The sequence below is a fragment of the Ranitomeya imitator genome, chromosome 1 (assembly GCF_032444005.1).
Source record: "Ranitomeya imitator isolate aRanImi1 chromosome 1, aRanImi1.pri, whole genome shotgun sequence".
NCBI lineage: Eukaryota > Metazoa > Chordata > Amphibia > Anura > Dendrobatidae > Ranitomeya > Ranitomeya imitator.
In genome coordinates, this window is record NC_091282.1 from 32133277 (window position 1) to 32157153 (window position 23877).

At 53.6% G+C, this 23877-nt stretch overlaps 1 protein-coding gene across 3 annotated transcripts in view; it reads left to right on the top strand.

Moving 5' to 3' along the window:
- The window catches only part of CPLANE1 (ciliogenesis and planar polarity effector complex subunit 1), a 66282-nt gene that overhangs the window by 20988 nt on the left and 21417 nt on the right, over positions 1 to 23877 (top strand). For 2 of the 3 annotated variants that reach the window (XM_069745940.1, XM_069745942.1), the window contains 20 exons: positions 126 to 844; positions 2066 to 2277; positions 2748 to 2828; positions 3977 to 4150; positions 4786 to 4953; positions 6919 to 7141; positions 7215 to 7354; positions 8180 to 8397; positions 9896 to 10060; positions 10142 to 10280; positions 10395 to 10504; positions 11870 to 12025; positions 12409 to 12517; positions 12594 to 12876; positions 14340 to 15234; positions 18737 to 18900; positions 18968 to 19092; positions 19447 to 19526; positions 19601 to 19671; positions 23639 to 23840. In XM_069745940.1, coding sequence (XP_069602041.1) covers positions 126 to 844; positions 2066 to 2277; positions 2748 to 2828; positions 3977 to 4150; positions 4786 to 4953; positions 6919 to 7141; positions 7215 to 7354; positions 8180 to 8397; positions 9896 to 10060; positions 10142 to 10280; positions 10395 to 10504; positions 11870 to 12025; positions 12409 to 12517; positions 12594 to 12876; positions 14340 to 15234; positions 18737 to 18900; positions 18968 to 19092; positions 19447 to 19526; positions 19601 to 19671; positions 23639 to 23840 — 4434 coding nt within the window. The remainder of the gene's footprint in view (positions 1 to 125; positions 845 to 2065; positions 2278 to 2747; positions 2829 to 3976; positions 4151 to 4785; positions 4954 to 6918; positions 7142 to 7214; positions 7355 to 8179; positions 8398 to 9895; positions 10061 to 10141; positions 10281 to 10394; positions 10505 to 11869; positions 12026 to 12408; positions 12518 to 12593; positions 12877 to 14339; positions 15235 to 18736; positions 18901 to 18967; positions 19093 to 19446; positions 19527 to 19600; positions 19672 to 23638; positions 23841 to 23877) is intronic. The other variant, XM_069745941.1, reaches the window with a different exon arrangement.

The following is a 23877-nucleotide window of genomic DNA, read 5'->3' on the forward strand; positions in this document are numbered from 1 at the left end:
TGGGCACGGGCGCTCGGTTGGGCACGAGCGCTCGGTTGGGCATGCACATCACTAGCGAATGTTTTGTTAGTTTGCATTACTTTCTTTTTCTATACTTCACGGGTTTTGGTGTTTTGTGTTGTCAGGAGGACAGCGATGATCCGGATGATTCTCTTCCTCCTGCTCCTGGCGATGGCGCCTTTGGCAGAGTCGAGCACGGCAGACTTGAATTTGCTTCCATGTTTGATACCATCCACGCCGGCGACCCACCTCCTGGGAAGAGCGATGTGACCGTCCAGCTGCTGCGAGTGCAGAGAGCCCTCCTGGCGGCGTGGGCATTGGGGGTGTCTTTGGGTGGCGCGGCACAGACGGGCGCCCTGCTGCACTACACAGTGGGCTGCCTCATTCACTTCATGTCCATTCTTCAGAATCCTAAATGTCCGATGCTCAAAGTGGATAAACCTTCCAAGAAGAAAGCGGGAGGTGACCCCTGGACGTCCTACGTCGCCATATTCCACCAGTGTCTTACTGGTCTGTACTGGGACATGGCTCCGCGTCAGACGATCGGGCACGTGATGAAGCTGACGGCAGAGATCCTCCGGCTGATCCTTTCCCAGCATCGGACGCTCCTCTCCAAGAGTCTCCTGGAAAGCTTCTGCTTGTTACAGATGGTGTCCCGCAGCCTTAGCACCATTTATACGTCCAGGTTGCAGTCGGTGTCCTCCGCGCCTGCAGAGGGCGACGCTACTCATCTGAGGACGCCCGTGTTCCAGGTGATAAAACAGCCAAACATGGGGTCACCTCTTCAGTGTATTCTTCAGGAACCCCCAAATATAGCGGGCAACACTGCAAAATCTGAGAAAAGGTACTAAGCCGTACAATGATCAGCAGCTCCGCGGCTGTATGGCAGACGCTTATCCCTCCTGTGTTATCCTCTCTGTATTACAGGCTGGCCGTGCTCTGGTGTCTCCTGTATGATCCTCTCTCTGTATTACAGGCTGACAGTGCTCTGGTGTCTCCTGTGTTATCCTCTCTGTATTACAGGCTGGCCGTGCTCTGGTGTCTCCTGCGTTATCCTCTCTGTATTACAGGCTGGCCGTGCTCTGGCTTCTCCTGTGTTATCCTCTCTGTATTACAGGCTGGCCGTGCTCTGGTGTCTTCTGTGTTATCCTCTCTGTATTACAGGCTGGCCGTGCTCTGGTGTCTCCTATGTTATCCTCTCTGTATTACAGGCTGGCCGTGCTCTGGTGTCTCCTCTATGATCCTCTCTCTGTATTACAGGCTGACCGTGCTCTGGTGTCTCCTGTGTTATCCTCTCTGTATTACAGGCTGGCCGTGCTCTGGTGTCTCCTGCGTTATCCTCTCTGTATTACAGGCTGGCCGTGCTCTGGCTTCTCCTGTGTTATCCTCTCTGTATTACAGGCTGGCCGTGCTCTGGTGTCTTCTGTGTTATCCTCTCTGTATTACAGGCTGGCCGTGCTCTGGTGTCTTCTGTGTTATCCTCTCTGTATTACAGGCTGGCCGTGCTCTGGTGTCTCCTATGTTATCCTCTCTGTATTACAGGCTGGCTGTGCTCTGGTGTCTCCTGTGTTATCCTCTCTGTATTACAGGCTGGCCGTGCTCTGGTGTCTCCTGTATTATCGTCTCTGTATTACACTCTGGCTGTGCTCTGGTGTCTCCTGTATTATCCTCTCTGTATTACACTCTGGCCGTGCTCTGGTGTCTCCTGTATTATCCTCTCTGTATTACACTCTGGCCGTGCTCTGGCTTCTCCTGTATGATCCTTTCTCTGTATTACAGGCTGGCCGTGCTCTGGCTTCTCCTGTATTATCCTCTGTATTACAGGCTGGCCGTGCTCTGGTGTCTCCTGTATTATCCTCTCTGTATTACACGCTGGCCGTGCTCTTGCTTCTCCTGTTTGATCCTTTCTCTGTATTACAGGCTGGCCGTGCTCTGGCTTCTCCTGTATGATCCTTTCTCTGTATTACAGGCTGGCCGTGCTCTGGTGTCTCCTGTATTATCCTCTCTGTATTACACGCTGGCCGTGCTCTTGCTTCTCCTGTATGATCCTTTCTCTGTATTACAGGCTGGCCGTGCTCTGGCGTCTCCTGTACAATCAGACTCTTTGGTACAAGACTCAGCTAAGGAAGAGGATTTCTCTCAATCGCTCTGTACATTCAGCACCCGAGATCCAAAATGAAGAAAAAGCCATTGGTTTTCTATTGTGCCATATACAGGCCAAGCTTCAGACGAGGGGAGATCAGATTTCGGGGGATTTGCGTCTTCTTCCATTCACTGGTAGAGTTTCACTTTTATACTTTAAAAAAAAAAACACGCAGAAAATGGATCTGTTTTTTTTTTTTTCCATTTTCAGAAATTGATATTTTTGGGTAGTACATGTAAAAACAAGGACTTCTGCAATTTACTGCTTGTTAAATTTTGCATCCGTTCTCAAGATATTAGCAGTTTTTGTTTGTTTACAGCTGACAGTCTCCATGGCAACAACGTATAAACAAAATTAAAATTGTTGATATCTGAAGAACGGAACAAAATTTTAGTAGGCAGTAAATTGCAAAAGTGAATGTTTTTACAAGCACTATCTGATGGTATCAATCTAGGAAAATGGGAAAAAACCTTTTAAATATTGTACGGAACGTGCAGGCACTAGGGAGCGCAGTCTTTCCTCAGAATTACATGGATGTGTGGATCAGATCGTCTCCTGTACGTTCTCATTCTCAGATTTTCTTGCATTGAATCTTTCTGTACAGGAGAAGAATATTTCTTATTAGGCTCTTACAGAGAGTCGGTAGAGATCTGGAAAAAACAACTGCTGGAGACGAGAACTCGAGGTAAACGTCCTGTTTTCTTCTGTCTTTCACAATTATTTTAGTTACATCCAAAAGGAATTAAGAATTCTTAATGTAAAATGAGGCCATGGTTGTATGTGCAAAGCACCAGTGCGGATCTATGCGTCTCCACGGTAACAGATTACAAATCCTGCATGTGTAGTCTGATTCCGCTATGCATCTCCACAGTAACAGACTACAAATCCTGTATGTGTAGTCTGATTCTGCTGTGCATCTCCACGGTAACAGACTACAAATCCTGCATGTGTAGTCTGATTCCGCTATGCGTCTCCACGGTAACAGACTACAAATCCTACATGTGTAGTCTGATTCCGCTATGCGTCTCCACGGTAACAGACTACAAATCCTACATGTGTAGTCTGATTCCGCTATGCGTCTCCACGGTAACAGACTACAAATCCTACATGTGTAGTCTGATTCCGCTATGCGTCTCCACGGTAACAGACTCCAAATCCTGCATGTGTAGTCTGATTCCGCTATGCGTCTCCACGGTAACAGACTACAAATCCTGCATGTGTAGTCTGATTCTGCTATGCATCTCCACGGTAACAGACTACAAATCCTACATGTGTAGTCTGATTCTGCTATGCGTCTCCACGGTAACAGACTACAAATCCTACATGTGTAGTCTGATTCTGGAGTCATACGTGGCTTTCTGCTTCATACTAATATACATTTGTTCGTTATCCAGAAGTCACGGACACAGAGACTCAGACATGGCTGCTGGATTAGAAAACTAAAGGGTTTCTCTGTTGCCTTTTACTTTGGAGACACATAGGTCTACATGGGAGCTGTAGACACAAAACGGTAGATCAAGGCTATTTGCAAAACGTGTCTTTTTTTCGGTCTTGGGGAACATGTAGGGATGTTGATGTATGCACATAACGGTCTGGGCTTCGAGTTAAGCCTTAAAGGGGTCTTCTATGATTAGGAAAGAGGGTCTTTTTTTTTGTTTTGGCGCTGACACCGCCACCCTTGGTTGCTGACGTGAGCGTGGCACCTGCGAGTTCCTATTGTGCATTATTGGAGTCAGCAGGAGGTGGAGCGAGCCCTGTCGGTGGCCACGTCAATGTGATGCGTGGCTCATAGCAGTAGATTGCAGAAACTCTTCATGTGGTTCTTGTTGGCAGGAGGCAGGAGGAGCGAGGCGCTGCAGACGCGGTATTACCTGGCGCTGCTCTACTGCCGCCTCTATCACTACGACCTCAATGACGCCCAGGGAATGTGCGACCAGCTGGTGCAGGAGCTGCTGGTCCGGTCCAGTCTGCTGCCCAAGCCGCGGAGCCAGGAGGAGACCCCTGCAGGTCAGTGTGACCACCGCAGCTCCACACACCTCCATCAGGACACCTGCAGCAGCTGTATTCTAACAGCAGGGGGCGCTGCAGCAGATTCAGGGTTTTTGTGACTCTCATGTGCTAGGTGTCAAGGAGGTGGAGCCAAATATACTAGTACTTTCAGGGATTAAATCATGGACCCCTCAAGTCCTGTTCATCATTATGAGATCGGTTCAGGTTCGGTGCCCGATGTCCCTCTGTGGCGGGATGTAATCAATAAATGGAGCTGGGACACCATGTATTGGCCTTTTTCGGTACTGCAGCTCAGATCCCTGTCACTTCAATAGGACCGAGATGCAGTACCAAGAACAGCCACTACACAGTGTATGGCGCCGTTCTGTCCAATTATGTGCACTTTCAGCCGCCAGGTACGCAGTGAGCTGCCCTTAGTGGTGAGCAACTGGGATTTTTTAGCATTTTTCACTCAAATATTTTCTCCTGCACTCAGAGAATGGACATGTCGCACCTACTGCATGTAGAAAGGAACAGATTAATGCGACACTAAAACTAAATATCGTAATGGAAGACGGTCTATCTGTGTCTATGTATGGGCAGAGGACGAGCCCTGCAGCTATCTTGTGTATATATCTCCTGTACCTCCACAGGTCATCCTCCGCCCGGAGGCCGGTCGCTGGCGCAGGTGAACCCAGAAGCAGCACTCGCTGTGATCCGCTCCATGGGCAGGTTCATGGCGGCATATTTCACCAACCAGCGGCTGTACGTGTTTCCTCCACACAACGTGAGCGTGCTGGCTCCGCTCCATGTCTCTGCAGGTAACGCTGTAAGCAGCCGTGCAAGACCTCATCTACAACTGTCTGATGCAGTTATATAGCTCATCATAGACTCAATATAAGCCCCACCTGTCTGTCCCCCCCCCCCCCCCCGCACCATGTCTGTCTCCCCTCCGCACACTCCATCCCCCCTTCTCCTTAATTCTCCCATGTGCTATCTTTCCGCCTTTCCCCTTTCGTCCTCCCTTCCCCTGTCGTCCTCCCTTCCCCTTTCGTCCTCCCTTCCCCTGTCGTCCTCCCTTCCCCTGTCGTCCTCCCCTTCCCCTTTCGTCCTCCCCTTCCCCTTTCGTCCTCCCCTTCCCCTTTCGTCCTCCCCTTCCCCTTTCGTCCTCCCCTTCCCCTTTCGTCCTCCCCTTCCCCTTTCGTCCTCCCCTTCCCCTTTCGTCCTCCCCTTCCCCTTTCGTCCTCCCCTTCCCCTTTCGTCCTCCCCTTCCCCTTTCGTCCTCCCCTTCCCCTTTCGTCCTCCCCTTCCCCTTTCGTCCTCCCCTTCCCCTTTCGTCCTCCCCTTCCCCTTTCGTCCTCCCCCTTCCCCTTTCGTCCTCCCCTTCCCCTGTCGTCCTCCCCTTCCCCTGTCGTCCTCCCCTTCCCCTGTCGTCCTCCCCTTCCCCTGTCGTCCTCCCCTTCCCCTTTCGTCCTCCCCTTCCCCTGTCGTCCTCCCCTTCCCCTTTCGTCCTCCCCTTCCCCTTTCGTCCTCCCCTTCCCCTTTCGTCCTCCCCTTCCCCTTTCGTCCTCCCCTTCCCCTTTCGTCCTCCCCTTCCCCTTTCGTCCTCCCCTTCCCCTTTCGTCCTCCCCTTCCCCTTTCGTCCTCCCCTTCCCCTTTCGTCCTCCCCCTTCCCCTTTCGTCCTCCCCCTTCCCCTTTCGTCCTCCCCCTTCCCCTTTCGTCCTCCCCCTTCCCCTTTCGTCCTCCCCCTTCCCCTTTCGTCCTCCCCCTTCCCCTTTCGTCCTCCCCTTCCCCTTTCGTCCTCCCCTTCCCCTTTCGTCCTCCCCTTCCCCTGTCGTCCTCCCCTTCCCCTTTCGTCCTCCCCTTCCCCTTTCGTCCTCCCCTTCCCCTTTCGTCCTCCCCTTCCCCTTTCGTCCTCCCCTTCCCCTTTCGTCCTCCCCTTCCCCTTTCGTCCTCCCCTTCCCCTTTCGTCCTCCCCTTCCCCTTTCGTCCTCCCCTTCCCCTTTCGTCCTCCCCCTTCCCCTTTCGTCCTCCCCCTTCCCCTTTCGTCCTCCCCCTTCCCCTTTCGTCCTCCCCCTTCCCCTTTCGTCCTCCCCCTTCCCCTTTCGTCCTCCCCTTCCCCTTTCGTCCTCCCCTTCCCCTTTCGTCCTCCCCTTCCCCTTTCGTCCTCCCCCTTCCCCTTTCGTCCTCCCCTTCCCCTTTCGTCCTCCCCTTCCCCTTTTGTCCTCCCCTTCCCCTTTCGTCCTCCCCCTTCCCCTTTCGTCCTCCCCTTCCCCTGTCGTCCTCCCCTTCCCCTGTCGTCCTCCCCTTCCCCTTTCGTCCTCCCCTTCCCCTTTCGTCCTCCCCTTCCCCTTTCGTCCTCCCCTTCCCCTTTCGTCCTCCCCTTCCCCTTTCGTCCTCCCCTTCCCCTTTCGTCCTCCCCTTCCCCTTTCGTCCTCCCCTTCCCCTTTCGTCCTCCCCTTCCCCTTTCGTCCTCCCCCTTCCCCTTTCGTCCTCCCCCTTCCCCTTTCGTCCTCCCCCTTCCCCTTTCGTCCTCCCCCTTCCCCTTTCGTCCTCCCCCTTCCCCTTTCGTCCTCCCCTTCCCCTTTCGTCCTCCCCTTCCCCTTTCGTCCTCCCCTTCCCCTTTCGTCCTCCCCTTCCCCTTTCGTCCTCCCCTTCCCCTGTCGTCCTCCCGTACACCGTCTTTTTCCCCCGCTCGCTTCGTTCTCCTATGCGCCATCTTTCCCCCTGTGCTCTGTTCCCCCCATGCGCCAATCTCTTTGATGCCTCCTGTGTTTTCCCGCAGTTGACCCCCCTCGGGTCGTTCCGCTGCAGCACAGATTAGTTGCCGCTGCGGTCAGAGGTCAGAACCTTTCCAGTGTGTGGACCGTGGACTATACCCTTGACCTGCTGCTTATCGGGGGCCTGATAACGGAAGCCGCGTGGCTGGCTAACACGCTGGGAGACTGGAAGATGTCCGTCTCCATGTCGGTGGCTTATAACCTGCACAGGAGCAGCATCACTGAGGAGTAGGTGCCGCGAGGATACGCACGGTAGGCCGCCGTCTGCGCCACACAGCCTCATTACTCTCCTTGGTTGCAGGCAGAGAGGAGCATTTCCTGCAATGTCCGCGCGTCTGTCTCCTGCACACATATTCCAGGAGAAGCTGCAGTCCTTCCTTGGTCGGCCACCCAGTGCTCGAGTCTCGGAGCGAGGTCAGACCGAAGCGGATCTATTCACTGGTAACCGTCTGATGGGGCGAAGCGAGGAGCAGATAACACCCTGATGGGAGATGGTGGGGCTGTAGGGTAACGATTCTGGGGCACTCAGGGCTGGAGACAAACACCAGAAAGCAGAGAAGCTGCTCAGCTCTCCTATGCCAAAGAAATCAGTATCGGAAACTGATGTCTTATAGTCTTATGTCTACAGCTCCTGTGCAGATATATGCGTCTCCATGGTAACAGACTACAGACGACCACTGTGCAGTCAGACCCTGCAGTCCTGCTGCTTCCTTCCATCTGTCCACTACTTCATAATGGCATACACGTGGAAGATTAGCAAAAGACAGGGTACACGGCCGCATGACTGCAGGTGCTGACTACACAGGGTCTGGTTGTCAGGTGTCGAGCATCAGTTCCATTCCTATCTCTTGCCATCATCCCAGTAGGTATTTGCAGGTGCAGGGTCACTAGGGCCACTTGCCTCCTAATGTGGGGTGCCGTTCTACCCGTTCTTCACTTACATTCAATGTTTTGTACTTTTCAGTCCTTCATTGGGGAACACAGAAACCATGGAGGATGCTACCTGCAGGCTGATTCTATTATTACATCCTAAATGAAAATGTTCTCCCCTGCAGACTTCTCCCTCCTGCCCCTGATACAGACATCTCCCTCCTTGCTGCAGGCGGCCGTTGCTGCAGGCGGCCGTTGCTGCAGGCGGCCGTTGCTGCAGGCGGCCGTTTAGTTTTCCAGCTTTGTGGCGTCCCATGGTTTCTGGGTCCCTCAATGAAGGCCACCAGGAACCAGAATTACAGCAAATACCAAAAATCTTTATTTTTCTGACTTCAGATCCCATTGAGGAAGAGGATGCAGATCTTGTGTTCAGTTCAGTACAAGAGATGCTGAAGGCAGCCGTAATGGCCGACGCAGAAATTGTCACCGAAACTCTCCACCAACTGATGGACTCCGCAAAGGAGCTCAGCAGAAAACTGTCCGGTCTGGTGCCGGAGAGGTTGTATCTCCCAGCGCCGCCGCTCTACTGTCCGCAGCCTTCATCAGTCAGCGAGGTAAGTGACCAGTAGTCAGCTGCCCGTCCTGTGTTATTGGGTCGTCCTCCTGCGGGGCGGGCGTGGGCTCGTCATCCTGCGGTGCGGGCGCGCTCTCGTCGTCCTGCGGTGCGGGCGCGCTCTCGTCGTCCTGCGGTGCGGGCGCGCTCTCGTCGTCCTGCGGTGCGGGCGCGCTCTCATCGTCCTGCGGTGCGGGCGCGCTCGTCCTCCTGCGGTGCGGGCACGCGCTCGTCCTCCTGCGGTGCGGGCGCGCTCTTGTCCTCCTGCAATGCGGGCGCGCTCTCGTCCTCCTGCGGTGTGGGCTTGTCCTCCTGTGGTGCGGGCGTGCTCTCGTCCTCCTGCGGGGCGGGCCCGTCCTCCTGCAGTGCTGGCGTGCTCTCGTCGTCCTGCGGGGCTGGCGTGCTCTCGTTCTCCTGCGGTACGGGCGTGCTCTCATTGTCCTGCAGTGCGGGCGTGCTCTCGTTATCCTGCGGGGCGGGCGTGCTCTCGCCGTCCTGCGGTGCGGGCGCGCTCTCGTCCTCCTGCGGTGTGGGCTTGTCCTCCTGTGGTGCGGGCGTCCTCTCGTCCTCCTGCGGTGCGGGCCCGTCCTCCTGCAGTGCTGGCGTGCTCTCGTCGTCCTGCGGGGCTGGCGTGCTCTCGTTCTCCTGCGGTACGGGCGTGCTCTCATTGTCCTGCGGTGCGGGCGTGCTCTTGTTATCCTGCGGTACGGGCGTGCTCTCATCGTCCTGCGGTGCGGGCGTGCTCTTGTCGTCCTGCGGTGCGGGCGTGCTCTCGTCGTCCTGCGGTGCGGGCGTGCTCTCGTCGTCCTGCGGTGTGGGCGTGCTCTCGTCGTCCTGCGGTGTGGGCGTGCTCTCGTCGTCCTGCGGTGTGGGCGTGCTCTCGTCGTCCTGCGGTGTGGGCGTGCTCTCGTCCTCCTGCGGTGCGGGCGTGCTCTCGTCGTCATGCGGTGCGGGCGTGCTCTCGTCGTCCTGCGGTGTGGGCGTGCTCTCGTCCTCCTGCGGTGCGGGCGTGCTCTCGTCGTCATGCGGTGCGGGCGTGCTCTCGTCGTCCTGCGGTGTGGGCGTGCTCTCGTCCTCCTGCGGTGCGGGCGTGCTCTCGTCGTCCTGCGGTGCGGGCGTGCTCTCGTCCTCCTGCGGTGCGGGCGTGCTCTCGTCCTCCTGCGGTGCGGGCGTGCTCTCGTTATCCTGCGGTGCGGGCGTGCTCTTGTCGTCCTGCGGTGCGGGCGTGCTCTTGTCGTCCTGCGGTGTGGGCTTGTCCTCCTGTGGTGCGGGCGTACTCTCGTCCTCCTGCGGTGCGGGCTCGTCCTCCTGCAGTGCTGGCGTGCTCTTGTCGTCCTGCGGTGCGGGCGTGCTCTCGTCGTCCTGCGGTGCGGGCGTGCTCTCGTCGTCCTGCGGTGTGGGCGTGCTCAGTCGGGGCTGTAGTATTGGTCGGATGACTGGAGGATTTGCAATGTCTGGTAACTTTCTTCTTCTCTCGTCCTTTCCGGTTTGATTCTTAGGAGGATCCCAGCGATTTTCTCTTGGATTCGGAGAAGCGGAGCCGCCGGAGCCTGTCAGGCGTCCTGCAGCGTGCACTCCTCCTGCTCCGCGCAGCTCATTGCTCTCTCCCTGCTGCCCAGTGGTACATCAAGCAGATCAAACGGGCAAGAAAAGTCATGCAGAAGGTATCTGTCCAGGGGTAGACGGGCGTCTGGGCGTGTGATACACACAACGTTACTTCCATGAATTGACTTTGGATTTTGTAGATTAGAGCCAAAGCTTCGCTGCCGCCTCTCGATTCCCTTCCGGAAAACTTGCAGAATTACGCGAACAGTCGGACAGTGCTACTAAAGCCGGGACCCAGCGGAGAAGCCCCGGATGACCTGGTGTCCTGCAGCATCGTAGGTGCGACCAATGGAAGAGTCATGTTGTATTATCAGGATGCGGGAAACCTCCGAGGATTAATAATGTCATGGACCTGATGAATAAGGTGACATTTCTGCGTTTTCCTCTCCACAGTCTGTTTTCGGGAGCTCTGTGCCCTGTGCTGGATGCTTCATGTACGGGAGCGATTGTCTCTGAGCTGCAGACAGTACCAGACGGCGCGAGACAGCGGCAAATTGTTCAAGGTGATGGATTCTCTCACCATTAACGTTTATACTTAAAGGGATTTTCCGCCTCTTTCCCCTAGTGCAGTTTTGCTTTGGTAAAAAAAAGTCTCTGCCCCTCCCCCGGTGTGTTATTGTCTGTAGCGCTGACTGCATGTCGACATCACTGCGGCCAATTAGAAACTGCATCTGGGGGACAGAGGTTTTGTGAAGGCGAAAACCACCTTTAAATTTAGATGCATCTCTGCGGCTGAATCGTTAAGTAGCTATTGGAGTAGAAGAGTGCAGCGGGGCCGGGTCTCATATATCCTCTGACGCTCGGCCTCTCCCGCTCCCTCTCTCGGAGCTGCGTCCTGTGCATGCTCTGACCCTCAGCCTGTCTCCGCTCCCTCGGAGCTGCGTCCTGTGCATGCTCTGACCCTCAGCCTGTCTCCGCTCCCTCGGAGCTGCGTCCTGTGCATGCTCTGACCCTCAGCCTGTCTCCGCTCCCTCGGAGCTGCGTCCTGTGCATGCTCTGACCCTCAGCCTGTCTCTGCTCCCTCGGAGCTGCATCCTGTGCATGCTCTGACCCTCAGCCTGTCTCTGCTCCCTCGGAGCTGCGTCCTGTGCATGCTCTGACCCTCAGCCTGTCTCTGCTCCCTCGGAGCTGCATCCCGTGCATGCTCTGACCCTCAGCCTGTCTCCACTCCTTCAGAGCTGCGTCCTGTGCATGCTCTGACCCTCAGCCTGTCTCCGCTCCCTCGGGTCTGCTCCCGGGCATGCTCTGACCCCCAGCCTGTCTCCACTCCCTCGGAGCTGTGTCCCGTGCATGCTCTGACCCTCAGCCTGTCTCCGCTCCCTCGGAGCTGCGTCTTGTGCATGCTCTGACCCTCAGCCTGCCTCCACTCCCTCGGGTCTGCTCCCGTGTATGCTCTGACCCTCAGCCTGTTTCCGCTTCCTCAGAGTTGTGTCCCGTGCATGCTCTGACCCTCAGCCTGTCTCTGCTCCCTCGGGTCTGCTCCCGGGCATGCTCTGACCCCCAGCCTGTCTCCGCTCCCTCGGGTCTGCTCCCGGGCATGCTCTGACCCCCAGCCTGTCTCCGCTCCCTCGGGTCTGCTCCCGGGCATGCTCTGACCCCCAGCCTGTCTCCACTCCCTCGGGTCTGCTCCCGTGCATGCTCTGACCCCCAGCCTGTCTCCGCTCCCTCGGAGCTGCGTCTTGTGCATGCTCTGACCCTCAGCCTGTCTCCGCTCCCTCGGGTCTGCTCCTGGGCATGCTCTGACCCCCAGCCTGTGTCCGCTCCCTCGGGTCTGCTCCCGGGCATGCTCTGACCCCCAGCCTGTCTCCACTCCCTCGGGTCTGCTCCCGTGCATGCTCTGACCCGCGGTCTCTCCCCTCTTCCTCCAGACTGCAGACCAGGTGGACTCCTGTGTGACCGAGCGATGTTTTGAGGCTTTGGACTGGGCCTGTCGCATGCTGCCGTTCACCAGGGCCACAAATAGTGAGGAGCTGATCCAGGATCTCATCCTCAGCCTGATCAGCGAGTTGCCTCCAGTGAAAAAGGTAAATTCTCCACTCTCCATCTCATGGACTTTTTCGGCACCGATGGGTGGACGTTCCTTCACACCAGCAAAAAATGTATGAAAGACAACCCTGACTCCGACGTTGTCACATACGGCCGACATCCTGCTGCCACGGCTGGGATGTGAGATCTCTGATCCCGGCTATGTATCCACTTTGATGCCATGGTCTTTTGATCGTGACCCCTTTATAAGCCCCTCTCTCCCCGTTGGATCTCTGTGCCACGATAGTTAGCCATGGTAGCCGGCCCCAGGTCTGCCGAAGACGTGAGCCCCTAATACTACAGCGCTGCTCACGGAGTCAGAAGCCGCCGGATCCTTCTCTGGTTTTGCAGACACCTTTCCCATGTGGTCGTCTTCCTGTAGGTTGCGGAGATCATGGTCACAGCTTTTCCTAATCCTGATGACGTCCGTGTGCCGCTACGAGACAAGTATCACTCGGTGCAGCAGCGACTGAGACACTCCAGAATAAGAGGTGACTGTGGCTCCTGGACCCGTCTATAGACCCCGATCTATGGACCCTGCTATAGACCACTCTCTGCTTGTTGTAGGGCCCCACGGCGAGGAAACGATGTCCGTCATTATCCATCACATGCAGAGGGTGCGGAGGAAGGCTCTCAGACGGGTCCAGAGGAACATTGGTCCGGTGGAGACATATTTGTGGGAACCTCCTCTGGATGAAACCCTGGGGGATGAGCTCCGCTGTTATGATAAGTACTCACTGGGCACCACAAGTCTCAGCAGGAGCACAATAACTGATCTGGGGAAGCCACAGATCTACAGCGACACTGACACGTTATCTGACGCACTGATCGGGAAAGAAATGGATGACAGGTAATGATCACTCACATGCAAGGACGTTTAGGGACAAGGAAGATGGAGGAAGAGAAGCAAAGAGAGTCTGCAAGTCACTGAGTGGTGGCAGAATAATCTATGTAGTGAGCTCCCCCTAGTGGTGACTATAAATCTGTATGTAGTGAACTGCCCCTAGTGGTGACTGTATAAATCTGTACGTAGTGAGCTCCTCCTAGTGGTGACTGTATAAATCTGTATGTAGTGAGCTCCCCCTAGTGGTGACTGTATAAATCTGTATGTAGTGAGCTCCTCCTAGTGGTGACTGTTTAAATCTGTATGTAGTGAGCTCCCTCTAGTGGTGACTGTATAAATCTGTATGTAGTGAGCTCCTCCTAGTGGTGGCTGTATAATCTGTATGTAGTGAGCTCTCCCTAGTGGTGACTGTATAAATCTGTATGTAGTGAGCTCCTCCTAGTGGTGACTGTATAAATCTGTATGTAGTGAGCTCTCCCTAGTGGTGGATGTATAAATCTGTATGTAGTGAGCTCCCCTAGTGGTGACTGTATAAATCTGTATGTAGTGAGCTCCCTCTAGTGGTGACTGTATAAATCTGTATGTAGTGAGCTCCCTCTAGTGGTGACTGTATAAATCTGTATGTACTGAGCTCCTCCTAGTGGTGTATGTATAAATCTGTATGTAGTGAGCTCCCCCTAGTGGTGACTGGGCGCCAAATTGTCGGGGTCGTCACGACAATACCCTTCATCCACCACAGGGGTTAAGCAATGTATCTAGTATTCAGTCCTTCTGGTTGGCTCTGACATCATCATCTTCCTTTGTCCACATCTTGTCCACATCGCTTTAAGTATCATTTCCAGAGAAATGATACTTGTCCTTCTGGAATATGTAACTTGCTTCTTCAGCAGAGTGAATCTGGAGCAAAGGTGAATACTGGCAGCCATCTTCACTACAATTACATATGCATTAATAAGCATGAAGGGGAAAAACTTATTGTTTCACAGCATAAGTATATATAAAAGTACAAAAGTGTATAAAGACATATTTTCACCTTGACAGTGGCTGTATATAAATCTGTATGTTGTGAGCTCCTCCTAGTGGTGACTGTATAAATCTGTATGTAGTGACCTCCCTCTAGTGGTGACTGTATAAATCTGTATGTAGTGAGCTCCCCCTAGTGGTGGCTGCATAAATCTGTATGTAGTGAGCTCCCCTAGTGGTAGCCGTATAATCTGTATGTTGTGAGCTCCTCCTAGTGGTGGCTGTATAAATCTGTATGTAGTGAGCTCCTCCTAGTGATGGATGTATAAATCTGTATGTAGTGAGCTCCCTCTAGTGGTGACTGTATAAATCTGTATGTAGTGAGCTCCCCCTAGTGGTGGCTGTATAAATCTGTGCCGAGCTGCCATGTCGCCAGCTTATAGTTGAGTTACATCTTGATGGTGGTTTTCTGCGTCATTTCTGATGTCAGCATTTCTTTTTTACAGAATGGAGGGCAGTCTTCCTTTGGATGAAGCTGTGAACGCTGGAAAACTGAGCAAAGGCGTCAGTAAGAAATTAAGGGCAAAAAGAGAAGCTCGCGGCGAGTCTGGGCCATCTCCACCCAGAGTCGGCACCTGGGAATTTGAGTGCAACGATGACGAGTACGGCCGTTTCTTGGATCTGTTCCTCAGTTATCTCCTGGAGCGGGACCTTCTCCACGGCAGCGAGCCCGGGATCCCGTTCCTCACGTCTTTCTCCCGGCAGCTGCGAGACCATGAGCTGAACTCTCTCGTCTTCGATGTTCACACCACCCTGAAGCGTAAGCTGGTGAGGGCCAGGATCGGGAGCGTCTTCAGGGCGGGGTCCTGCTTTATGCTGAAATCTGAAAGTTTAGGTGACTCTGTGGACACGGAGGGCGCGTTGTTTCCCACACGAGGTGCGGCTGAGCCCCACCGCGCTGCAGGTCCCACCATCGTACTGGGGAAGCCACTGATCGCGGGGAAGAGATCCATTCCTAAGGTATCAGGACGGCCAGTCCGGAGCGGCCTGTTTGGTCTGCAAGATCCAGGACCAAAGGACAGAGACAGCAATGTGCCATTAGCATCTGTGCCATCCTCCCCCAGACAGGACCACCACAGATACCGACTAATCCAGGGCAAGCACTGCACCCCCAATGAAGAACTGGGGGGCGAGCTGCAGACCAAGTACAATCGAGAAGCCAAACTGGTGGAATGGCTAATCCGATGGTCCGACCAGAGGCTGTTCTGGAGCACGGGCAAAGCTGAACTGTGCCATGTTGCTGCGAGCACCGCCATCCGCGCCAAGACGTCCTCCGCTGCCTTACTCACATCAATATGGCTGCTGGAGCGGCCGTATCTGGGGAGCACCTACATGCACCATGTAAGATTGTCCTAGGGGCGATATTGTAACGCTCCTACAGCTATACAAGGATTTTAAGAAAGTTAGGAAAAAGCAGCCGGCTGTGCCATCTTCTTACTGGTGGATGGAGGCTCCTTCCTAAATAATCCTGTAGATCCTGTTGTGAGCTCCTCCTACTGGTGACTGTATAAATCTGTATGTAGTGAGCTCCCCCTAGTGGTGACTGTATAAATCTGTATGTAGTGAGCTCCCTATAGTGGTGACTGTATAAATCTGTATGTAGTGAGCTCCCTCTAGTGGTGGCTGTATAAATCTGTATGTAGTGAGCTCCTCCTACTGGTGACTGTATAAATCTGTATGTAGTGAGCTCCCTCTAGTGGTGGCTGTATAAATCTGTATGTAGCGAGCTCCCTCTAGTGGTGACTGTATAAATCTGTATGTAGTGAGCTCCCTCTAGTGGTGGCTGTGTAAATCTGTATGTAGTGAGCTCCCTCTAGTGGTGGCTGTATAAATCTGTATGTAGTGAGCTCCCTCTAGTGGTGACTGTATAAATCTGTATATAGTGAGCTCCCCCTAGTGGTGGCTGTATAAATCTGTATGTAGTGAGCTCCTCCTACTGGTGACTGTATAAATCTGTATGTAGTGAGCTCCCTCTAGTGGTGGCTGTATAAATCTGTATGTAGTGAGCTCCCTCTAGTGGTGGCTGTATAAATCTGCATGTAAAGAGTGCCCCCTAGTAGTGACTATAAATCTGTAGGTAGTGAGCTCCCCTAGTGGTGACTGTGTAAATCTGTATGTAGTGAGCTCCCCCTAGTGGTGACTGTATAAATCTGTATGTAGTGAGCTCCCTCTAGTGGTGACTATAAATCTGTATGTAGTGCGCTCCCTCTAGTGGTGGCTGTATAAATCTGTGTGTAGTGAGCTCCCTCTAGTGGTGACTGTATAAATCTGTATGTAGTGAGCTCCCTCTAGTGGTGACTGTATAAATCTGTATGTAGTGAGCTCCCCCTAGTGGTGACTGTATAAATCTGTATGTAGTGGGCTCCTCCTAGTGGTGACTGTATAAATCTGTATGTAGTGAGCTCTTCTAGTGGTGACTGTATAAATCTGTATGTAGTGAGCTCCCCCTAGTGGTGACTGTATAAATCTGTATGTAGTGAGCTCCCCCTAGTGGTGACTGTATAAATCTGTATGTAGTGAGCTCCCTCTAGTGGTGACTGTATAGATCTATATGTAGTGAGCTCCCTCTAGTGGTGACTGTATAAATCTGTATGTAGCGAGCGCCTTCTAGTGGTGACTGTATAGATCTATATGTAGTGAGCTCCCTCTAGTGGTGACTGTATAAATCTGTATGTAGCGAGCGCCTTCTAGTGGTGACTGTATAAATCTGTATGTAGTGAGCTCCCTCTAGTGGTGGCTGTATAATCTGTATATAGTGAGCTCCCTCTAGTGGTGACTGTATAAATCTGTATGTAGTGAGCTCCTAGTGGTGACTGTATAAATCTGTATGTAGTGAGCTCCTCCTAGTGGTGACTGTATAAATCTGTATGTAGTGAGCTCCCCCTAGTGGTGACTGTATAAATCTGTATGTAGTGAGCTCCCCCTAGTGGTGACTGTATAAATCTGTATGTAGTGAGCTCCCTCTAGTGGTGACTGTATAGATCTATATGTAGTGAGCTCCCTCTAGTGGTGACTGTATAAATCTGTATGTAGCGAGCGCCTTCTAGTGGTGACTGTATAGATCTATATGTAGTGAGCTCCCTCTAGTGGTGACTGTATAAATCTGTATGTAGCGAGCGCCTTCTAGTGGTGACTGTATAAATCTGTATGTAGTGAGCTCCCTCTAGTGGTGGCTGTATAATCTGTATATAGTGAGCTCCCTCTAGTGGTGACTGTATAAATCTGTATGTAGTGAGCTCCTAGTGGTGACTGTATAAATCTGTCTGTAGTGAGCTCCCTCTAGTGGTGACTGTATAAATCAGTATGTAGTGAGCTCCTCCTAGTGGTGACTGTATAATCTGTATGTAGTGAGCTCCCCCTAGTGGTGACTGTATAAACCTGTATGTAGTGAGCTCCTCCTAGTGGTGACTGTATAAATCTGTATGTAGTGAGCTCCTCCTAGTGGTGACTGTATAAATCTGTATGTAGTGAGCTTCTCCTAGTGATGACTGTATAAATCTGTATGTAGTGAGCTCTTCCTAGTGGTGGTGACTGTATAAATCTGTATGTAGTGAGCTCCCCCTGGTGGTGACTGTATAAATCTGTATGTAGTGAGCTCCTCCTAGTGGTGACTGTATAAATCTGTATGTAGTGAGCTCTTCTAGTGGTGACTATATAAATCTGTATGTAGTGAGCTCCCCCTAGTGGTGACTGTATAAATCTGTATGTAGTGAGCTCCTCCTAGTGGTGACTATATAAATCTGTATGTAGTGAGCTCCTCCTAGTGGTGACTGTATAAATCTGTATGTAGTGAGCTCCTCCTAGTGGTGACTGTATAAATCTGTATGTAGTGAGCTCTTCTAGTGGTGACTATATAAATCTGTATGTAGTGAGCTCCCCCTAGTGGTGACTGTATAAATCTGTATGTAGTGAGCTCCCCTTAGTGGTGACTGTATAATCTATATGTAGTGAGCTCCCCTAGTGTTGCCTGTATAAATCTGTATGTAGTGAGCTCTTCTAGTGGTGACTATATAAATCAGTATGTAGTGAGCTCCCTCTAGTAGTGACTGTATAAATCAGTATGTAGTGAGCTCCCCCTAGTGGTGACTGTATAAATCAGTATGTAGTGAGCTCCCCTAGTGGTGACTGTATAAATCTGTATGTAGTGAGCTCCCTCTAGTAGTGACTGTATAAATCTGTATGTAGTGAGCTCCCCCTAGTGGTGACTGTATAAATCTGTATGTGGTGAGCTCCTCCTAGTGGTGACTATATAAATCAGTATGTAGTGAGCTCCCTCTAGTAGTGACTGTATAAATCTGTATGTAGTGAGCTCCCCTAGTGGTGACTGTATAAATCTGTATGTAGTGAGCTCTTCTAGTGGTGACTATATAAATCAGTATGTAGTGAGCTCCCTCTAGTAGTGACTGTATAAATCTGTATGTAGTGAGCTCCCCCTAGTGGTGACTGTATAAATCTGTATGTGGTGAGCTCCTCCTAGTGGTGACTATATAAATCAGTATGTAGTGAGCTCCCCCTAGTGGTGACTGTATAAATCTGTATGTAGTGGGCTCCCTCTAGTGGTGGCTGTATAAATCTGTATGTGGTGAGCTCCTCCTAGTGGTGGCTGTATAACTCTGTATGTAGTGAGCTCCCTCTAGTGGTCACTAAATCTGTCAGATATCCACATTCCTCAGAGATGGTTCATCATCTTTTCTGCTTTTCCAATGAATATATTCTCCGGATATTTGGCGCTTAATTCCTCTTGTGTCCCAAAATTGGGTATCGGCCGGACCTGTCGGGTCTTAGTTTATGCTGCTGAACCTCATTTTCCCTGATATTGGACTGTCGCCATTATCACCTGCAGGTTCCTTCCAGTGAATCCATTGTTGCTCCCGTTATACAAGGAGCAATAGATCCCAAACTACAGATGAAATCCCTGGAGGGCGCTGAGCGTTTGGTGCCGGAAACCTCTCCCCCGTGTGGAGAACATGAGCTGGATGGTGAATCGGGGGAGGAGAACGCTTCCAGGTGAGTGGTCTCCGCAGACGTGGTGTCATCACATCCGAGCCGCTGTAACTCTGATCTGTCCTCCTAGAGCGTCATCAGAAATAAGTCGCAAGCAGGATGAGCAGAGGCAGCCGGGGGCTCAGGAAAAGTCTCAAGAGGGTCAGTCCGTCCTGAGTGACCTCCACAGACTGGAGCTTCGGCCAGAATCGGACGGTTCGTGCTGGATTTGGCTTTTTATCTTGTGTTGATGACAAAATGGGGGAGGTAGAAACAGTTTTCCTTCATGAAGATGGGGGTCTGACTATAGTTTCTTGCTTCTAGAGTATCATTTTTGCACTTTGGTTCCATTAGTAATGTTGCACCGTTTCCCTTCTCTATCCTCTGTGCTTCACTGTTTATTCCTGGATACAAAATGAGTTTGCAAAAATGATTTCTAGCCCCATGCATCTATGTAAAAAAAAAATACTGGACAACCCCTTTAAGAAACCAATAAAGCTGAAATAAATAATATTTTTTTTTTTTTTTTGAAACATAAATTTTTATTTATTTACAAATTGTGTCAAGCAGATGACCAAGAAGAGGAAAGTGACACACAAAGGAGCATAAAGATCGCTGTCAGCATTCGTCCTGTCCACCAGGAGGCGGCGGTGAGCTCCGAACCCCAACAGTCCGGGACCCCAATCATCACAGCCAATATCTGACGCTCTCTCCTCTTCTTCAGATCCGGTCCGGTGACCCCGAACATTCAGATCCAGAGGAAGCGGCCGTCCCGAACATAAGAGGAGCGTCACTGTGAGTGCAGGGGGTTTCTCTGATTCCAGAGTGGGATCTATTACATTGGTGGAGAAAATAAACTGCACTTTTCCTTGTATACAGACTGTCCAGATATGTCGCCTAATATTTTGTGATGGTTACGGAGGTAGGACAGGAAAGCAGATGCATTATTATATTTTATTTTAGTGGTCGGAGTTTTGTTTTTCTGTTCCAGCTTCCGAACAGCCCAAAAAGTTACACTATAAAGTTCTGTTCACCTACATCCAACCACTAGGGGGAGCTCATTGCACAGTGTATACACAGCTCCTATTCTACTCCATAGCAGTGAGCTCCCCCTGGTGGTGGCTGGATTGTTTTATTTAGCTGCTTCTCCTAAACTTATCAGAGTGTGGGGGGTCCCTACAGGTGGAGGGTCGGGTAGTCAGTGAATGCAAAACTAGATCAGTCTCCTTTTTTTTTTGTAGGAGGAGGAACATTATTCCAAAACTAAAAAGTAAAAATGTAAGAAAGAATATGCAAAATATTTAAAAAATAATAGTAATAAAAAATCCATAATAAACTACCACCAATTATATAAAAAGCCCCCAGATAGATAAATGTGTGCAAAGAATATTTTTTTTTTTACCTTTTTTCCATATTATTTGGCAGAAAAAAAGCTGCAAAAATGTACTTTTAATGAAGTTGAAAAATAATAACTAACGTCGTCACCATTTGATAAGTAGATGAACAAAATCTGAGGCCTATAACTTGCTGGGCGTTAAGGGGTTAAGCCGTGCAGCGCATTTCACATTTTTCTCCCGGATCGGACGCCGCTGATCTCCAGACTTTGTTGCTTTGGAGATGAAAACAAACAGCGGCCGCCGGCAGCATCGGGCGGATCGTGGTACAGGAGCGTCCATTAATGTACAGGTGACAGGCTGCAGCCTGTATACAGATGAGCGCATGGAGTATACAGCAGTGTGGGGGTCCTGATCTCCAGTGCCGGGGTCAGTGGGGGTCCTGATCTCCAGTGCTGGGGTCAGTGGGGTCCTGATCTCCGATGCCGGGGTCAGTGGGGGTCCTGATCTCCAGTGCCAGGGTCAGCGGTGGTCCTGATCTCCAGTGCCGGGGTCAGCGGTGGTCCTGATCTCCAGTGCCGGGGTCAGCGGTGGTCCTGATCTCCAGTACCGGGGTCAGTGTTGGTCCTGACCTCTGGTGCCGAGGTCAGTGGGGGTCCTGACCTCTGGTGCCGGGGTCAGTGGGGGTCCTGATCTCTGGTGCCCGGGGTCAGCGGTGGTCCTGATCTCTGGTGCCCGGGGTCAGCGGTGGTCCTGATCTCTGGTGCCCGGGGTCAGCGGTGGTCCTGATCTCTGGTGCCCGGGGTCAGCGGTGGTCCTGATCTCTGGTGCCGGGGTCAGCGGTGATCCTGATCATCGGTGCCGGGGTCACCGGGGGTCCTGATCATCGGTGCCGGGGTCAGCATGGGGACCCTGATCTTTTGTATCGAGGGTCCTGACCGCCGGCAGCATCGGGTGGATCGTGGTACAGGAGCGTCCATTGATGTACAGGTGACAGGCTGCAGCCTGTATACAGATGAGCACATGGAGTATACAGCAGTGTGGGGGTCCTGATCTCTGGTGCCCGGGGTCAGCGGTGGTCCTGATCTCTGGTGCCCGGGGTCAGCGGTGGTCCTGATCTCTGGTGCCGGGGTCAGCGGTGGTCCTGATCTCTGGTGCCCGGGGTCAGCGGTGGTCCTGATCTCTGGTGCCCGGGGTCAGCGGTGGTCCTGATCTCTGGTGCCGGGGTCAGCGGTGGTCCTGATCTCTGGTGCCCGGGGTCAGCGGTGGTCCTGATCTCTGGTGCCGGGGTCAGCGGTGGTCCTGATCTCTGGTGCCGGGGTCAGCGGTGGTCCTGATCTCTGGTGCCCGGGGTCAGCGGTGGTCCTGATCTCTGGTGCCGGGGTCAGCGGTGGTCCTGATCTCTGGTGCCGGGGTCAGCGGTGGTCCTGATCTCTGGTGCCGGGGTCAGCGGTGGTCCTGATCTCTGGTGCCGGGGTCAGCGGTGGTCCTGATCTCTGGTGCCGGGGTCAGCGGTGGTCCTGATCTCTGATGCCGGGGTCAGCGGTGGTCCTGATCTCTGGTGCCGGGGTCAGCGGTGGTCCTGATCTCTGGTGCCGGGGTCAGCGGTGGTCCTGATCTCTGGTGCCGGGGTCAGCGGTGGTCCTGATCTCTGGTGCCCGGGGTCAGCGGTGGTCCTGATCTCTGGTGCCGGGGTCAGTGGGGGTCCTGATCTCTGGTGCCGGGGTCAGCATGGGGACCCTGATCTTTTGTATCGAGGGTCCTGACCGCCAGCAGCATCGGGTGGATCGTGGTACAGGAGCGTCCATTGATGTACAGGTGACAGGCTGCAGCCTGTATACAGATGAGCACATGGAGTATACAGCAGTGTGGGGGTCCTGATCTCTGGTGCCGGGGTCAGCGGTGGTCCTGATCTCTGGTGCCGGGGTCAGTGGTAGTCCTGATCTCTGGTGCCGGGGTCAGCGGTGGTCCTGATCTCTGGTGCCGGGGTCAGCGGTGGTCCTGATCTCTGGTGCCCGGGGTCAGCGGTGGTCCTGATCTCTGGTGCCGGGGTCAGCGGTGGTCCTGATCTCTGGTGCCGGGGTCAGCGGTGGTCCTGATCTCTGGTGCCGGGGTCAGCGGTGGTCCTGATCTCCAGTGCTAGGACAGTGGGGGTCCTGATCTCTGGTGCCCGGGGTCAGCGGTGGTCCTGATCTCTGGTGCCGGGGTCAGTGGGGGTCCTGATCTCTGGTGCCGGGGTCAGCGGTGGTCCTGATCTCTCGTGCCCGGGGTCAGCGGTGGTCCTGATCTCTCGTGCCCGGGGTCAGCGGTGGTCCTGATCTCGGGTGCCGGGGTCAGCGGTGGTCATGATCTCGGGTGCCGGGGTCAGCGGTGGTCATGATCTCTGGTGCCCGGGGTCAGCGGTGGTCCTGATCTCTGGTGCCCGGGGTCAGCGGTGGTCCTGATCTCGGGTGCCGGGGTCAGCGGTGGTCCTGATCTCGGGTGCCGGGGTCAGCGGTGGTCATGATCTCTGGTGCCCGGGGTCAGCGGTGGTCCTGATCTCTTGTGTCCGGGGTCAGCGGTGGTCCTGATCTCTGGTGCCCGGGGTCAGCGGTGGTCCTGATCTCTGGTGCCCGGGGTCAGCGGTGGTCCTGATCTCTGGTGCCCGGGGTCAGCGGTGGTCCTGATCTCTGGTGCCCGGGTCAGCGGTGGTCCTGATCTCTGGTGCTCGGGTCAGCGGTGGTCCTGATCTCTGGTGCCGGGGTCAGCGGTGGTCCTGATCTCTGGTGCCCGGGTCAGCGGTGGTCCTGATCTCTGGTGCCCGGGTCAGCGGTGGTCCTGATCTCTGGTGCCGGGGTCAGCGGTGGTCCTGATCTCTGGTGCCCGGGTCAGCGGTGGTCCTGATCTCTGGTGCCCGGGTCAGCGGTGGTCCTGATCTCTGGTGCCGGGGTCAGCGGTGGTCCTGATCTCTGGTGGCAGGGTCAGCGGTGGTCCTGATCTCTGGTGGCAGGGTCAGCGGTGGTCCTGATCTCTGGTGGCAGGGTCAGCGGTGGTCCTGATCTCCGGTGGCAGGGTCAGTGGGGGTCCTGATCTCCGGTGCCAGGGTCAGCATGGGGACCCTGATCTTTTGTATCGAGGGTCCTGACCATCGATGACTAGGTCAGCAGGGTTCCTGGTGTCAGGGTCAGCAAAAGGTCCTGATCATTGATGCCATTATTACAAAGGGTCCTGATCATTGGTGCTGGGGTCAGCGCTGGGTTCTGAACTTTGGTGTTGAAGTCAGTGGGGGTCCCGATCGATGCCGGGGTCAGCATGGGTCCTGATCTTTGGTACCGGGGTCAGTGGGGTTCCTGATCTTCTGTGCGGGGGTCCTAATCTTCCATGCCAGCATTTATGGTACTTAGGAAATATCCGAATTACTCATATTTTGCATTGTTTTTGTCTTCCAGTTATGACGGCCCCCCAGCTTCTTCAGGATGGAACCCCCCGGCCCCCCAGTCTGTCTCCAGCGCGGCCCCTCTCCTGCCTCCTGCTCCCACCGCCAATCAGCCAGAACCCGCCACTCCTGACCTCAGCCGTTATCCACAGCCGGTTCCCGGCTCCGAGGCCGTGAGACAACTTCTCCAGGACGAGATGTTCCGGCTCCTGCAGGTAGGTCACGACTCGCTTCTCATGGCCGTGGTGGTGA